At 41.2% G+C, this 14,923-nt stretch overlaps 1 protein-coding gene across 1 annotated transcript in view; it reads right to left on the reverse strand.

The window, feature by feature from the left end:
* Nucleotides 1–243: 243 nt before the first annotated feature.
* Nucleotides 244–14,923, reverse strand: part of LOC107296062 (UPF0183 protein C16orf70 homolog) — a gene marked incomplete at its 3' end in the record, with an annotated part of 17,770 nt that continues 3,090 nt past the window's right edge. The window contains exons 2-6 of the mRNA XM_015825404.1: nt 7,670–7,752; nt 5,654–5,737; nt 3,964–4,007; nt 2,889–2,968; nt 244–338 (exon numbers count right to left, since the gene is read on the reverse strand). Coding sequence (XP_015680890.1) covers nt 244–338; nt 2,889–2,968; nt 3,964–4,007; nt 5,654–5,737; nt 7,670–7,752 — 386 coding nt within the window. The remainder of the gene's footprint in view (nt 339–2,888; nt 2,969–3,963; nt 4,008–5,653; nt 5,738–7,669; nt 7,753–14,923) is intronic.

The following is a 14,923-nucleotide window of genomic DNA, read 5'->3' on the forward strand; positions in this document are numbered from 1 at the left end:
TGTGTGTGTGTGTGTGTGTGGGTTAGTTCAAGATGATGTCCACAAGGCTGGCTGTTTTTAACGTGTGTCCTGAATTCGTACGAAAAGATGGTTGGTCTCCAATTAGGGCCTCCAAACGGGGTGTTTTTTTGACCCTTCTCCAGATTCACCCCTGCTGTGTAGCCTAAACCACACATTTCACAATCGACAGGCACAAGGAAGGAAGGAATACATTATTTTTATTTTTTGAGTAAGATAGCTGACCTCATACTTTGGAGTTTCGGTCCAGGAGTCCAACTGAAAGGAAAAAGACAAGCCCCTGAAGTTGAGATGGAAAAGTTGCTCAGCAGAGTTGTAAACTGGGGAGAGAGACACACAGCAGCCATGTAAAAACAGGGGCTCTTTTTCAAACCCAAACTCGGCATTAATATTGATACAACCAAACATTGCGTTCACGACACTCCAGTACAGGTAATCCTTGACTTACAACTGGTCACTTAGTGTCCACTCAAAGTTACAACAGACCTCCCCCCAAAAGTAATCTATGACCCAGATTTGAAGTTCCAATGTCTGCTCCCCGGAGTAATGTGATCATATTTTGGGTGCTTGGCAACCAGCCTGCAGTAACAGCCATTTATAGCGACCACGAATTTCCAGAAATCAACATTTACTTCCCATTTCTGGTAAATGCCCCAAAACAAACAAGGGGTTTGCTGAACAACTGCTGCTAAAAAGGTCATAAAATCAGATATGGTCACACAGAAATCCACTTTATGACTTTGTGGGTTCAATTATAGTCGTTGAGGACTAACTGCATGATAATCTAAACCTTTTCCTTCTCAACCTGTGGCAGGGGTTGAGATCTTCATTACAACACGTTTCAGCTTATCCAATCATCTGGTAAAGAGTAGGGGTTTTAAGATATTGTAGGAAAATTAAATGTACGTGGTGAAAAACCCGAGAGGAAGGTCAAGAAAAACCCAGTAGGTATTTTTAATCGGATAAAAAAAAAATTGGATGTCCCCATTTCTGAATTCTTGGGGCATTGTTCCCTGTGGCACGCAACTCAAAACAGGATCTGCAAGTTTCGACAGTTCTAACACAACCTACCTGACTTGTTTGGCTAGAAGTTGTGATAGGGCTAAATAATTAGAAGAAAACAAGGAAAAGACACAAGGAAGCAGGCTACAGGATATCAAGGGGCAATTAAATTAAGAAACGAGATAGGAGGAATAAACAGATAAAGGTAGTCCGTGATTTACGGCCACAATTGAGCCCAAAATTTACGTTGCTAAGTGAAACAGTTGTTAAGTGAGTTTTTGCCCCATTTTACAACTTTCCTTGCCCCAGTTATTAAGTGTATCACTGCAGGTGTTAAGTTAGTAACATGGTTGTTAAGTGAATCTGGGCTTCCCTATTGACTTTTCTTCTCAGAAGATCACAAAAGGGGGTCACATGACACCGGGGCACAACAACCGTCATAAGTATGAGCCAGTTGCCAAGCGTCTCAATTTTGATCATGTGACCGAGGGGATGCTAGGAAGATTGTAACTGAAAAACGGTCATAAGCCATTTTTTTCAGTGCCGTTGTAACTTTGAAACGGTCACTAAATGAACTGTTGTTAAGTTGAGGATTACCTGTGTAAGTTTCTGGTCTGAACTCAAGACATTTTCCTTGATTTCCTGTCTCCTACAAAATGCTGAATTCTTGGAAGAAAAATGGTATTTTTGGATGTGTTTTGCTTCCCCCGGGCTTTTAAATCCTCTTTTGTTGATCCGCTTCTGATACTTTATATCTTGTTGATAATTGAGAATGGCCAATGTTTAGAGCTTCTCTGCATTGTCAGTTTGATATTTACACTGTTACTATTGCAAAGGACAGTATACAGATTTAGTTACTGCAGAATTTGAATGTTTCGCCTTTTAACAGAACCTTCAGCTTGATGACTAAAATAAACAAGCAATTTAATGTTACTAACAAGGGGGAAAAATCTTGTAACTTATGAACAGAATGCAAATTCCCTTCCAAGCAACATGGTGCTTTCCTAGTGTGAATTATTTACAGTATTTTGAGGCATATAATAAAAATTTAAAATAAACTTTGTTTATGCTATACCATCATAGAAAGAATGGAATGGAATGGAATGGAATAGAATAGAATAGAATGGAATGGAATAGTCCAACCCTAACCTATACCATTCCAAACAAGTGGTTGTCCAGGATTTTCTTGAAAACCTCCAGTAATGGAGCACCCACAACTTCTGGAGTAAGCCGTTCCACTGATTAGTTGTTCTCACTGTCAGGAAATTTCTACTTAACTCTAGGGTTGGGTCTCTCCTTGATAAGTGATGGAGCATCCACACCTTCCGGAGGTGAATCGCTCCAGTGACTAATTGTTCCCATAGTCACGAAATTTCTTCAGTTCTAGCCCATGATCTTCTTCTATCTGTTGTCCTCCTGACACCTTGGAACTTTCTCAACCGATGTTGGTTGGGCAATTCTCGCGCTCCACCAAATTAGAGAAGGTGGCACCAAGCTACCATGACTTTGATTTGGTTTTGGTTTAGCAGTGTGAGTGCAGTGTGAATGCAGACGCTGTGGTTTGTAAGTAATTTCTTTCTTCAAAGAATCTGGTCCACTCGTACGATCCTAAATGAAAGACCACTTTTGCTGCTAGCAGGAACGGATCATCTCAGTCTCTGGAAGTTTTGATAAGCTTCCAAAAACTGGGTGTAACTTTGAATGGTCACAAAAGGAACTGTTGTTCAGCTGAGGACTATTGGTATAAGCCTACCACTTTGTGATCAACCTGAATCTGAAATTAAAAAGAAGAAGGAACTCTCTTGGGTCCTTCTGGACGTTAAGCCACCAAGCGAGATTTGCACCTTTTTTTAATGTCCACAACTCACCTCCTGGATGCGTGGCTCCAAAAGACTGATCAATTTGTTCAATGGTAGGAGGAATAGCTTGAGAGTTAAAATGGACACCACTGGGGAAAAAAAAAAGATTAAAACCTATCAGTCAAATGCAGAGCAATCCATGCATTCACAAACTGCTTCAAGATCCTTTTATTTTTTTCCTGATATCCACAACCTAAAAAACTAGAATGTTTCATTTTTTATTTTTTTTTGCAGCGTGGAAACTTGCAACTGAGACCAACTACCTTGCTCCAAGCTATTTGTGATCTAGGGTTTCAGGTTAAATACCCCGTCCTATCTCTGCTTCTAACCAAATGTGCTCAAGCGTGAAATTCTAGGGCAGAGGCCTTTCGTTAAAAGGCTTAAAAGTATATTTAACGCTCTTTCATGTCACGGACAAAATGCTTTTGTTGCAACGGCTGGCTTTCAGGGGGTGAGAAACAGAATGCTTTTTCAACCCAAGTCTACATTTTCTTATTTTCATCAGATCTTCTGCAATTACAGTTCTAAATTTGTAAAAAAAAAAAAAATGGAGTTAGGAGAGAAAGTCCAAAGAATTAACATGCATTGTTGCTAGTTTCTCATCATAGGTTTAAGAACCATTTTTCTCTCCATCACACCTAATATCTTTCAAGAAATAATACTGGTAGTCCTCAACTTATCACCACAATTGATCCCAAAATTTCTGTTGCTAAGCGAGACGTATGTTAAGTGGGTTTTGCCCCATTTTGCAACTTAACACCGCAGTTGTTAAGTTAGTAACTTGGTTGTTAAGTGAATCTGGCTTCCCCATTGACTTTGCTTGTCAGAAGGTGGCAAAAGGGGATAACACAATCCCGGGACAATTCCTGGCTGAGCAATTCTGGGAGTTGAAGTCCACAAGTCTTAAAGTTGGCCAGGTTTGAAGACCCCCTGTGTACATAAAAAAGGCAGGAATTTGTTTGCACAGTGGCAGCCACCATCCTTTGTCTTTTGACACACTCCTCCTGCAGAATTGAAAATGTCTTAATAATGTCTTAATAAAAGTCTTTTTCGTGGCCAATGCAAGCACCGTCTAGCTACTTACCAGTACTTTAACTTCACTTTAGTCAAGTCATAAACTTCAATCACCTAAAAAAGAGGAATAAACTGTAAATTACAAAGTATGAAAAATTAATCACTGTCCCCTGGAATTGTAGGGCCTACTTGACCTCTGTAAGTATGTTAGTCAAAGAAAAACTTGAACTTGCAATGACATGCGAATAAAACCAAGGAAGAGAAGGATATTTAGTTCCACTGCTTCTCTTTTTAGTTTGGATGTCCTTCTTTAACATTAATCCCTTGAAGAGATATGGACTTCAACTCCCAGAATTCCCCAGCCAGCATATTGAAGTCCACGCCTCTTAAATTTCATTCATTACATCTAATACCTTTTTGCCCTGGCCCTGGCTGTGTTTGGGGGAAACACAGATTCCTATAAAAGGCAGAACTCTCCTAGTTTATGGTTTGCTTAAGTTACAAAGCCTCCAGGCTTCCATTTAATACCAAGACTACTGATATATTGCTCCAGTTAGGCAAGGGCAAAGGAGGAGCTGTCCATGGTATATAAGAGTTACTGTGTTTCCCCGAAAACAAGACCGGGTCTTAGGGGTTTTTTGCCTCCAAAAGAGGCACCAGGTCTTACTTTGGGGGGATGTCTTACTCCCCTCCGGCACCAACAGCCTCACCCAGCCGGCCCACTTCTTCTTGGGCTGAAGGAGCAGCTTCATGCTGCAGCTGCACTCCGGCCTGCATTTTGCAGTCAAGCCTTTCCTGGAAGGCCTCTGCAGACGAGTACCGAGCTATGGATTCAATCCATAGCTCGGTCCTCAGCTGCAGATGTCTTGCAGAACCGAGCTATGGATTCAATCCATAGCTCGATTCTCGGCTGCAGTGGCCTTCTTGGAAAGGCCTCAGGCTGCGAAATGCAGGCCTGGCTGCAGAAGAGGCCGCAGAAGAAGTGGGCAGGCGAGGAAAGGCCTGGCTGCAACAGTGAGTGGGTGCGGGCCATGTGGGGCAGATCCACACCCCCACCCCAGCTTGATTTTTAAGTCTGTGCCTTGCCCCCAAACTAGGGCTTATTTTTGGGGTAGGGCTTATATTAGCCCCCCCCTCCAAATCAAGCTAGGGCCTATTTTCGGGGAAACAGGCTAGTTGGCATCCTTCACCAGCCAAAATACAGAGGAGGATAATGCAACCAGGATAATGCAACCCTCATAAATATAAACCAGTTGTCAAGGATCCGAATTTTGATCCCGTAACCACGGGGATGCTGCAACGGTGGTATAAATGTAAAAAAATACGGTCATAGGCCACTTTTCCAGGGCTTTTGCAACTTCCAACAGTCACTAAATGAACAGTTGTAAGTCAAGGACTACCTGTGTTTAACAAATTTGGGAGGCTTCTTCTTTTGAAACCTCACCTTTCCAAAGCTGCTTATCCAAAAGCTGTCAGATATTCCAGCTGAAACAACACATTCAAATCTGGTACAGTGATCTAAAATCAAGGCCTTAAATCAAGACCGACAAAAGCATCCACATCAACCTCACTGCAGCAGCAGCCAGCCCGGTAAACACACAAATACTGAGAGAAGCAGTAGCCATGGAGATAAGAGTTGTGCCGTTGTGGCTCAGAACATGGTGTCGGCTTTGCAATAATCCACATTTCCAATGCACACACAAGACTCTTTCGGTAGGGCGGAGAAAGAGAGGACGTTAACTTTTGAACGTGAGAATTACCTTCAGTCTTTGATTGAAAGCATCAAATAGCAGTTTGATTCCATCCTGAGTCAGGTTAAGGATGAGGTCATGGCTGAGAGGAGACTGGAAAATAAATCAAAAGAAATTCAGTTTTGAGGAGCTGGCAGGGAATGTCTGGAGCCATGAAATGTGACGCTGATTTCTCTCAGTTGGCACCAGGAAAGGCTGCAGGTTCACTGGAGGCCGCCGGAAAAACAGCCATTCCCCAAAACTGGGGTTGCCAAGTTTCTTTTCCTCATGTTATTTAAATGAAATATAGAGGCACTGGACAAGATTCAGATTACATTTAAAATCTGCTTTCACAGGGACCTCAGCCAAATCTCGTGTTTCTGGCTGAGAATGAACAACTAAAATGCCTCACCAAAGAGACACTTTTATTATACAATCAGCCGCAATTGCTTTGGGAAATAAAAAGCTAGAATTCTGCTCTTTCACCTCAACGTTATGATTCCGTTTCAAATTTTAAATCCGTTCTTATTATCAATAAAGGAGAATATTTATAGCTCAGGGTTGACATGAGGGGTCCTTGATGCTCTCTGAACTTGCTTGTGTCATATAAGGAGGAGCGTTCCAAGAGCCTAGTCCAGGGGTAGGCAACCATGACTCTTTGATGACACGTGGACTTCAACTCCCAGAATTCCTGAGCCGGCCTGGCTCAGCTTGGAAACCTCTCCCATTCCCCTCAGCATGGCTGGCTGAGGAATTCTGGGAATTGAAGTCCACGAGTCATAAAAGAGCCAAGGTTGCCTACCCCTGGCCTAGCTCACACTTTGACAACGTCAAAGCTGTTGACAAAAGCTTAGTATTGAATAAAAGTTTTTCGTCCCAGTGATCAGCTTTTAACAGTTTTTACTAGTTTTAAATGGATAGACCTGGGACTCGAATTTTTAGGATAATTGTGTATGTATGTATGTATGTATGTATGTATGTATGTATGTATGTATGTATGTATGTATGTATATATGTATATAAAGTTACAAAAGTCAAGTTAACAACGGTATATATCTGAGCACGAAATCAGCCAGATACTGAGCACCGACAAAAATTGTGACTTTTAAGAACATAGGCTTTTTTATTTTCAATTTCTTTCTTTCCAAGAAGCAAAATCCACGTCCCAAGGAAATCAGTGATTTGTAGTTTTTTCTTTTTAAAATCCTCCCTTTTCCTTACAAAAAATATAACAGAGTGCAAAACAAAAGCACACTTCAGTGCGGTTGAATGGAAGCATTGTGATATCAGACCGCAAAGTGTGAATCTGAAAATAGGGATTGCAGTAATGCCGAATGAGATTTTAATCATGTATTCACAATTGTTTCTTTAAAGCGTCAATATGTCTTAAATCCTGCTTTTATTTCTTCTGCTTTTAAGGGAGAATTCATTGGTTTTGATTAGATTTGATCCCTGATGCAACCCTAAATATAACATGTCTGTGGAAATCCGTCATAATCTCTTGAGCGAGTGATTCTTTGAAGCTGCTAAATGACTTTTTTTCTCCAATCCAAAAAGTTTAACCATCTTTTTGGTTAATGATCTGTTTCAAAGATCATAACTGGGAAATTCAGATTTGATGCAACCAAATTACTGAATTGTTTTGAGGTGTGCAAAACTCTCTTATTTCCAAATGAAATCAATGATCCAAATAAAAAAAAAACCTGATTCAATTCAGCTTCCTAAATCCAATACATTTTCTGATTGTAAAAAGCGAAACATGTCGCCGGTCCCTTAGAGTTGCAAGCCATGGTATGGTCAGAAAATACTCTTGATTAAAACTAAAGATACGTACACTTGATACATACACACCTGAGACTACGTGAAAGCCACTGTGTGGTTTAAAACTACATATCTCAGGATGTGGCAACAGCCAAGAATGTTTAGACATTATATGGACCAACACACACACACAATAGCATCATGCAACATTGAGACACTTTCCTCTTCCTTGTAATAAACAGCAAAAAAAAATAAAAAATGCCAACAAGCTTAAGCCAGACTTACTTGTTCACTGTAGAGAACCTGGACATTTTTTATGATACGACAGTGTTTCTGAACAATTGCTACAGCCTGAGCCAATGGCATTCCTGGAGGAAAAAAAAAAGGAAAACAGAGTTAGACAATTGCTCCTATTTTCATTCTGTTGATGCAAAGGTGTTGGCTTAGCAGAGTATTTGTGGAGCAATATCTGTTCCCTGGTGAAGAACCAGTTGACCCACACAACATTTCAAGGCAGTGAGTAAACTCCATGTCAAATCAGGAGAAGTAACCTGTGTTTTCAAAGCGGAAACGAGCCATAAAATTGGGAACATTTTTCTTTAAAAAAAGAACAATTATGTCTTCAGCCCTATCTAGGGACTATTCTGTAAACATTCCTTCCATTGACAAAGTATTAAAGCAAGTACACCCTGAATATTTTGGTTTTTTTGGTGGCACCCTTAATTTTTGTCTCCTAGAGGATTTATTGAGTTCAGAGGCTGGAAAAGTTTTTGAGCCGATGGACATACTTAGAAATCCTTGACTTACAACCATTTGTTTAATGACTGTTTGAAGTTACAATGGCACTGAAAAAAGTGACTTATGACTATTTTTCACACTAATGGCCATTGCAGCATCCTCATGGTCACGTGATCAAAATTGAGACACTTGGCAACCGACTCATATTTAAGACGGTTGCATGTCCTGGGATCATGTGACGTTCCCATTTTGCGATCTTCTGACAAACTAAGTCAATGGGGGAACCCATTACTAACTTAACAACTGAAGTGGTTCACTTAGCAGCTGTTGTAAGAAAGGTCATAAAATGGGGCAAAACCCACTTAACAACTGCCTTGCTTAGCAATGGAAATGTTGAGCTCAATTGTAGCGTAAATCGAGGCCTACCAGTATTAGACCCCCCTCAGAAAATGGCCATTCCCATGGAAGCCATTTTGTGAAAGCTCCCACAACACAACCTCAAAACCTGTGGGCCAGGGAAGTTTTCTGTGCCTGCTTTAAAGCATTTGAAGTCAAAGGTGTATTTTGCCTAAATGTGCGTTTATTAAACTGATGGGCAAAGTAGGATATCTTCATCATAATGCAAGGCCTTCTAGGAACATTTTAACGGATATTTAAATCCAGCAAATTACGCTGTGGCTTTGTATCTACTATATTCCATGAGACTTTTAATTGCTCAACAGGTTTATCTTTATAATTCCAACTCTATAACTACCAGATTATCTATATAGCGCTAAACAAATTTGTTTTCCACAGCAACACACGCCACTAGCCATGCGGGGGGGAATTCTGGGAGTTGAAGTCCACACATCTTAAAATAGCCAAGCTTGGCCCAAAGTGTTTTTTTCAAGAGGCAACTGGACTTCCTTTGTTTTTCCTTGAAGACATTTCGCTTCTCATCCAAGAAGCTTCTTCAGTTCTGTACGAGAAGCGAAACGTCTTCAAGGAAAAACCAAGTCCAGTTGCCTTTTGAAAAAGCCCCTTTAGGATAACCATGACCTGGATGACAGAGAATCTTCACAGACATTTTGCTGAGGTTGGGAAAGCCCTGTTTTAAATAAATGATGAATAAGCAAGTAAATATCTGCTTTCTCTGTTTCTTTTGGACTGCGAATCTGGATTTAGGACTCCGCAAAAGTTTTGCTTTTTCAGCCTGTTGTGGTTAGCAGCTTACAAGCCTAACATTGGGGCAAACCATCTTTCTGATCAGAGTCTATGTGTTCCCAACTCAAGGAAATGCTTGTTATGCTTGGATGCTCCACCACTCCACCCAAAGCATTCCATCCAGCTGAAAGCTATTTTTACACACCACACCACTATTTTTATCATTTCTTTTCATTCTTCATTAAAACTGTCCCTAACCTGCATCTTTGAATATAACCGTGTTAGTCTGTTTCTTCTTTCTTAATATATTAACAATTGCTTAAATTAACAATCTAGGTCAGGGGTCCCCAACCTTGGCAACTTTAAGACTTGTGGACTTCAACTCCCAGAATCATGGCTTGTAAACTGAAGTGTTTGGATTGCTATGACATGTAAACCTGGGTTTACCTATTGTTGAATGCAATAGGTAAACCCAGGCATGCTGTAGAATAAAATGGCCCTCCCAGCCCACTGAGGGGAAAAAAATAAACAGGAAATAAGAATATTAACAGGTTGCTAACTAAAAACAGAAATAGATGTCCAGAAGGATTAGTTTGACTGTTTTGGTACAAGCAGCCTTTGGGCACATTATGAACCAAGAGGCACAAAAGCCATATATCATTGTAATGTTGCATGCACACGTCTATTCATAGCTTAAAGCTGAAAAGAATGCCATATATCTAATGATTCAGCTTTCCCTAGGGCTGGCTAAATGTAATTATGGTTGTGTCTAGTGTTTCTCAACTTTAGCAACTTTAAAATATGTGGACTTCAACTTCTAGAATTTCCCCAGCCAGCCAGGCAATTTCCAGTTTTGGGAGTTGAAGTCCACATATCTAAAAGTTGTTAAGGTGGAGAAATTCTTCATTGAGGTCTTTTAAGTTTAATGACAAGAAGGACTAGGGCTGACATGATAGCAGTGTTCCAATATCTAAGGGGCCGCCACAAAGAAAAGGGAGTCAAGCTATTCCTCCAAGGAGCTGAAGGCAGGACAAGAAGCAACGGATGGAAACTCATCAAGGAGAGAAGCAACCAGGAATTAAAGAGAAATTTCCTGACAGCGAGAACAATTAATCAGGAGAACAACCTGCCTTCAGAAGTTGTGGGTGCTCCAACACTGGAAGTTTTTAAGAAGAGATTGGACAAACATTTGTCTGGGATGGTATAGGGTCTCCTACTTGAGCAGGGAGTTGGACTAGAGGACCTCCAAGGTCCCTTCCAATTCTGTCATTCTGTTAATCTGCTAATATTGCTGGTTGGGGAATTCTGGGATTTGAAATCTACGCATCTTAATGTAGCTAAGGTTGAGAAACATCAGATAGATTAACTATCCCAGAATCCTAAAGCAGCATAAACTCTGCAAAAGTAACACATCATCAATAGGTGGGGAGCAACCATGTATTCTGATTTTACAGAAGCAGCGGAAAATTTTAGCAGCCCCTAGAAGGCTTAATGTTTTATAGCTTTGTCTTCCAAGACTGCCCTACGGAACTGTTTATCACCCGAAGAAAAACAAATGCATGTAGCAGAACTGATTATAGGCTGTGAATTTATTGCCGGATTTACAGGGTAACTGATGAAATATAAATGAAGGAGAGCAAAAAAAAAATAAATATGGTGCAGGAATCAAGAATTTCTCTAGAAATGTCACACTGAGTAAAACTACGCAGACAAATCTAATTCTCTAGTGAGCAGAAGTAACTTTGTTTGATTGGCCGTTAAGCCTTATCAAAAAACAGAATATAAAACACAGAACACTACTAAGACCCTATCTATAAAAGGGAATAAAATAAACAGACTGAATAAAAAGAATACAGAATGCAGATCATATTTTGGCATCACCCCTCCTATATCTATCTATCTATCTATCTATCTATCTATCTATCTATCTATCTATCTATCTATCTAGCTAGCTAGCTAGCTAGCTAGCTAGCTAGCTAGCTATCATCTAATTACATTTTTATCTACCCTTCTTCCATATAAGGTGACTCTTGGTGGCTTATAAGTTAAAAAACAAGTAGAAAAATAATTAAAACATTAAAACTTCCATGGGGAAGGCAGATTCAATTAACAACCATGTTACTAATTTAACAATTCTGGCAAGAAATGCCATAAAATGAGACAAAATTCACAAATGTTTCACTTTGCAACAGAAACTTAGCAACATATATTTAAGGGTTTGGTTTGCCCTAATAAACTTTCTCATTAACTTAACGTTTTTAAAGTATCTTATTGAGATTAAGGATTGAAGGCATCTCTGCAGGTTATGCTTGAAAATATCAGCCAGAGATACTGGAGAACAACTTCTATTTTAAAAAGGGTTTGCACAGTAGATTTGTGGGAAACAAACAAGACACTTTAAAATCAAGTGTTGGCCAACGCATCCAAAACAAAACTTGTACGCAACCCTCATTAGCCAAACCCAGTTCAAGGGTTAAGAGAAATACTTTTCCTAACTTGACTAAGTCACTCAGTCAGCTGCAACTTCCTGGTGATCTGCCCCCATTTCTCAATGAAGAATGTCATTGTGATGTTTGCAAGGTGCGACTGTGGCAATGACACACAGCATCCTGGTTGGCTCAGCTTTATATTGAGGCATGGTGTGCCAGGATTTTGTCAATTGAGTTGGAATTGCCTGCATCCACAATAATCTCCACGACTTCTGAAGGGCAAGCTATCCCTTTGGTTGATTGTTCTCACTGTTAGGAAGTTTCTCCTTGGTTCTAGGTTGCTTCTCTCCTTGATCGGTTTTTATCTGTTGCTTCTTGTCCTGCCTTCTGGGGCTTTGGAGAAGCACCTTCTCTTCTTAAAAACTTCTAGTGATGAAGCACCCACAATGTCTGAAGACAAGCTGTCCCACTGGTTAATTGTCCTCGCTGTTAGGAAATTTCTCCAACCTGGAATTAAGGAGAAACTTCCTAACTGTGAGGACAATCAACCAGTGGAACTGCCTGCCTTCAGAAGATGCAGGTGCTCCATCACTGGAGGCTTTTAAGAAGAGACTGGACAGCCACTTGTCTGAAATGGTATAGGGTCTCCTGCTTGAGCAGGGGGCTGGACTAGAAGACATCCAAGGTCCCTTCCAGTTCTACTCAGATTGACTGACCGATTGAGAATAGGTTGACCCCCCCCCTCTTCCTTGTGGCAGCCCCTCAAATATTGGAAGGCTGCCATCACCTCACCCCTAGATGCTGTGATGGCCCTAAGTTTGAGGATCGGTTATAAATCACTTTTTTCATTGCCATTGTAACTTCAAACGTCCACTAAATGAGTGGTTGTAAGGTGAGAACTATCTGTAGATTCTTTTTTTTTAAACTAAAAATTGGATGGGGCATAGAACCGAGCAAATGTGAAGGAAGCATCCATGGAAGCACAAGCAAGATTCAGACTCTGCTTTTCAAGAAGAAAAACTAGGAAATATTACTCTCTCCAAGTGGAAACCTCAGGCCACTCAAAAACCATTTCCTTTTATTTTGCACTCTCTGTAAGAACATCTGCGCCTATTACATAAATCCATTAACGGTTAATTTCCCAGGACAATCACTTCGATCTTCCATGCCTACTGTCAGATCGGAGGGACTTAATTTCTCTAAATGTCTCTAAATTCCACCGTTAACGCCTGCAGAATTTATACAGGGTCGATGGGCTAGCGTGAATATTTCGCTGACCTTGTCGGCTTTAGTAAGCATATTAATGTTGTGTTAATATTTTGGGTCTTTGACCGTCACAAAGAACTACGGCCGATGCGGTCTTGTTATGACACAGTCAAGCGCTCGTAGGCTTTTAAATGAAAACAATTAAGGGCTCTTCCCATCCCAACCAGGCACAATTCAGACTGCCAGCAAAGGTCCCCCATTTTCATAAAGGGGGGAAAAAAGCAGACATGATTCACTTAAGAACTACAGAGATTCACACAATACAATACAATCCTGGGTTGTATAAACAGAGGCACAGAATCAAGTTCACGCGAGTTCAACTCTCATCCAGAATTTGCTAGAATTTATGCAAGTTGTAAGGTGATGATTAAAAGATGCCCTTCAGTGCCTGATGCTTGCATACTCCTTTGAAAAAGTAAGTACAAGGTAGTCCTCAAACTTACAACCGTTCATTTAGTGACCGTTCAAAGTCACAACGGCACTGAAAAAAGTGGCTCGTGACCGTTTTTCACACTTACGACCCCCAGGGTCACGTAACCAAAATTCAACCACTTGGCAACTGACTCGCATTTATGACGGTTGCAGCGTCCTAGGGTCACGTGATCCCCTTTTGCGAATTTCTGATGAGCAAAGGGGAAGTCAGATTCATTTAAAGGTGGCAAGCAAGGTCGTAAAATGGGACAAAATTCACTTACCAACTGTTTCGGTTAGCAACAGAAATTTTGTGCTCTTCACTTACCAACTGTTTCGGTTAGCAACAGAAATTTTGTGCTCAATTGTGGTCGTAGGTTGAGGACTACCAGTAGAGTAAATAGAAGAAAAATGGCCAAAGTCTGGCCAGTTTAGGACCACAGGAGAACCAAAATCACGGCCTTGTATTTTTACAACTGCCTTGCAAAGGGATTAAAACCCCCAAACAGCTTCTTTTATTTACAGGGTATTGATGCTGATCATCGCAGAAGAGGCAAAGAGCAGCGAGCGGTGATTAAGATGCAGATAAAAATAGAACAATGCGTATGAAATTAAAATAGGAGCCTGAGGATGCTAAGCTAATAAATGCCTTTTTCTGGAGCTGAAGACACAAGTGAGTAGGAAGCAGGAAATTACCCCATTCTGACATTGGCAGAAAAGCTTCGCAGTAGATAAAATATGGGAGGAGATTATCCCATTAATTGTGCTAATTCTGGGAGCTGAAGTCCACCCATCTTAAAAGATGCCATGGTGGAGAAAGACTGCACCGACGCAATTCATTGTGAATAAACCCCAAAGTTACAACTGGGTGGGGGAATCTCACTCAACTGTATGTCGCTGCTTCCACCTTCAGCTGACAAAGTGAAGAAATATAGGGATTTAAGGCAGTCTTCATTAAGGACCTATGCAAGAAGAGCCTTCTGTTTAACCCAGGGGTAGGCAACCTTGGCTCTTTTATGACTCGTGGACTTCAACTCCCAGAATTCCTGAGCCAGCATGGCTCAGCTTGGAAACCTCTCCCTTTCCCCTCAGCGTGGCTGGCTCAGGAATTCTGGGAGTTGAAGTCCACGAGCCATAAAAGAGCCAAGGTTGCCTACCCCTGGTTTAACCCAAGCATCTCCTTTTGGGACCTTTTGACAAGCAAAGTCAACGGGGAAGCCAGATTCACTTATCAACCAGGTTCCTGACACCTGCAGTGATCCACTTAGCAACTGTGGCAAGACTGGTCTTAAAATGGGGCAAGGCTGCCTTCACAACTGTCCTGCTTAGCGACGGAAATTGTGGGCTGAGTTGTGGTGGGTTAAGGACTACCTACCGTATTTTTCGCACCATAAGACGCACCTGACCATAAGACGCACATCGTTTTTAGAGGACAAAACAAAAGAAAAAAAAATTTCTAACCGGCGGTGGCGCGGTCAGGTAGGCGGCGGCGGCGCGGTCGGATAGGCGGCGGCGGGCCGTCCGGGAGGCCGCGGGGGGGGTGCAGCGGGCC

Source organism: Protobothrops mucrosquamatus, unplaced genomic scaffold (assembly GCF_001527695.2).
Source record: "Protobothrops mucrosquamatus isolate PMUCROS unplaced genomic scaffold, P.Mucros_1.0 scaffold2624, whole genome shotgun sequence".
Taxonomy (NCBI): Eukaryota; Metazoa; Chordata; class Lepidosauria; order Squamata; family Viperidae; genus Protobothrops; species Protobothrops mucrosquamatus.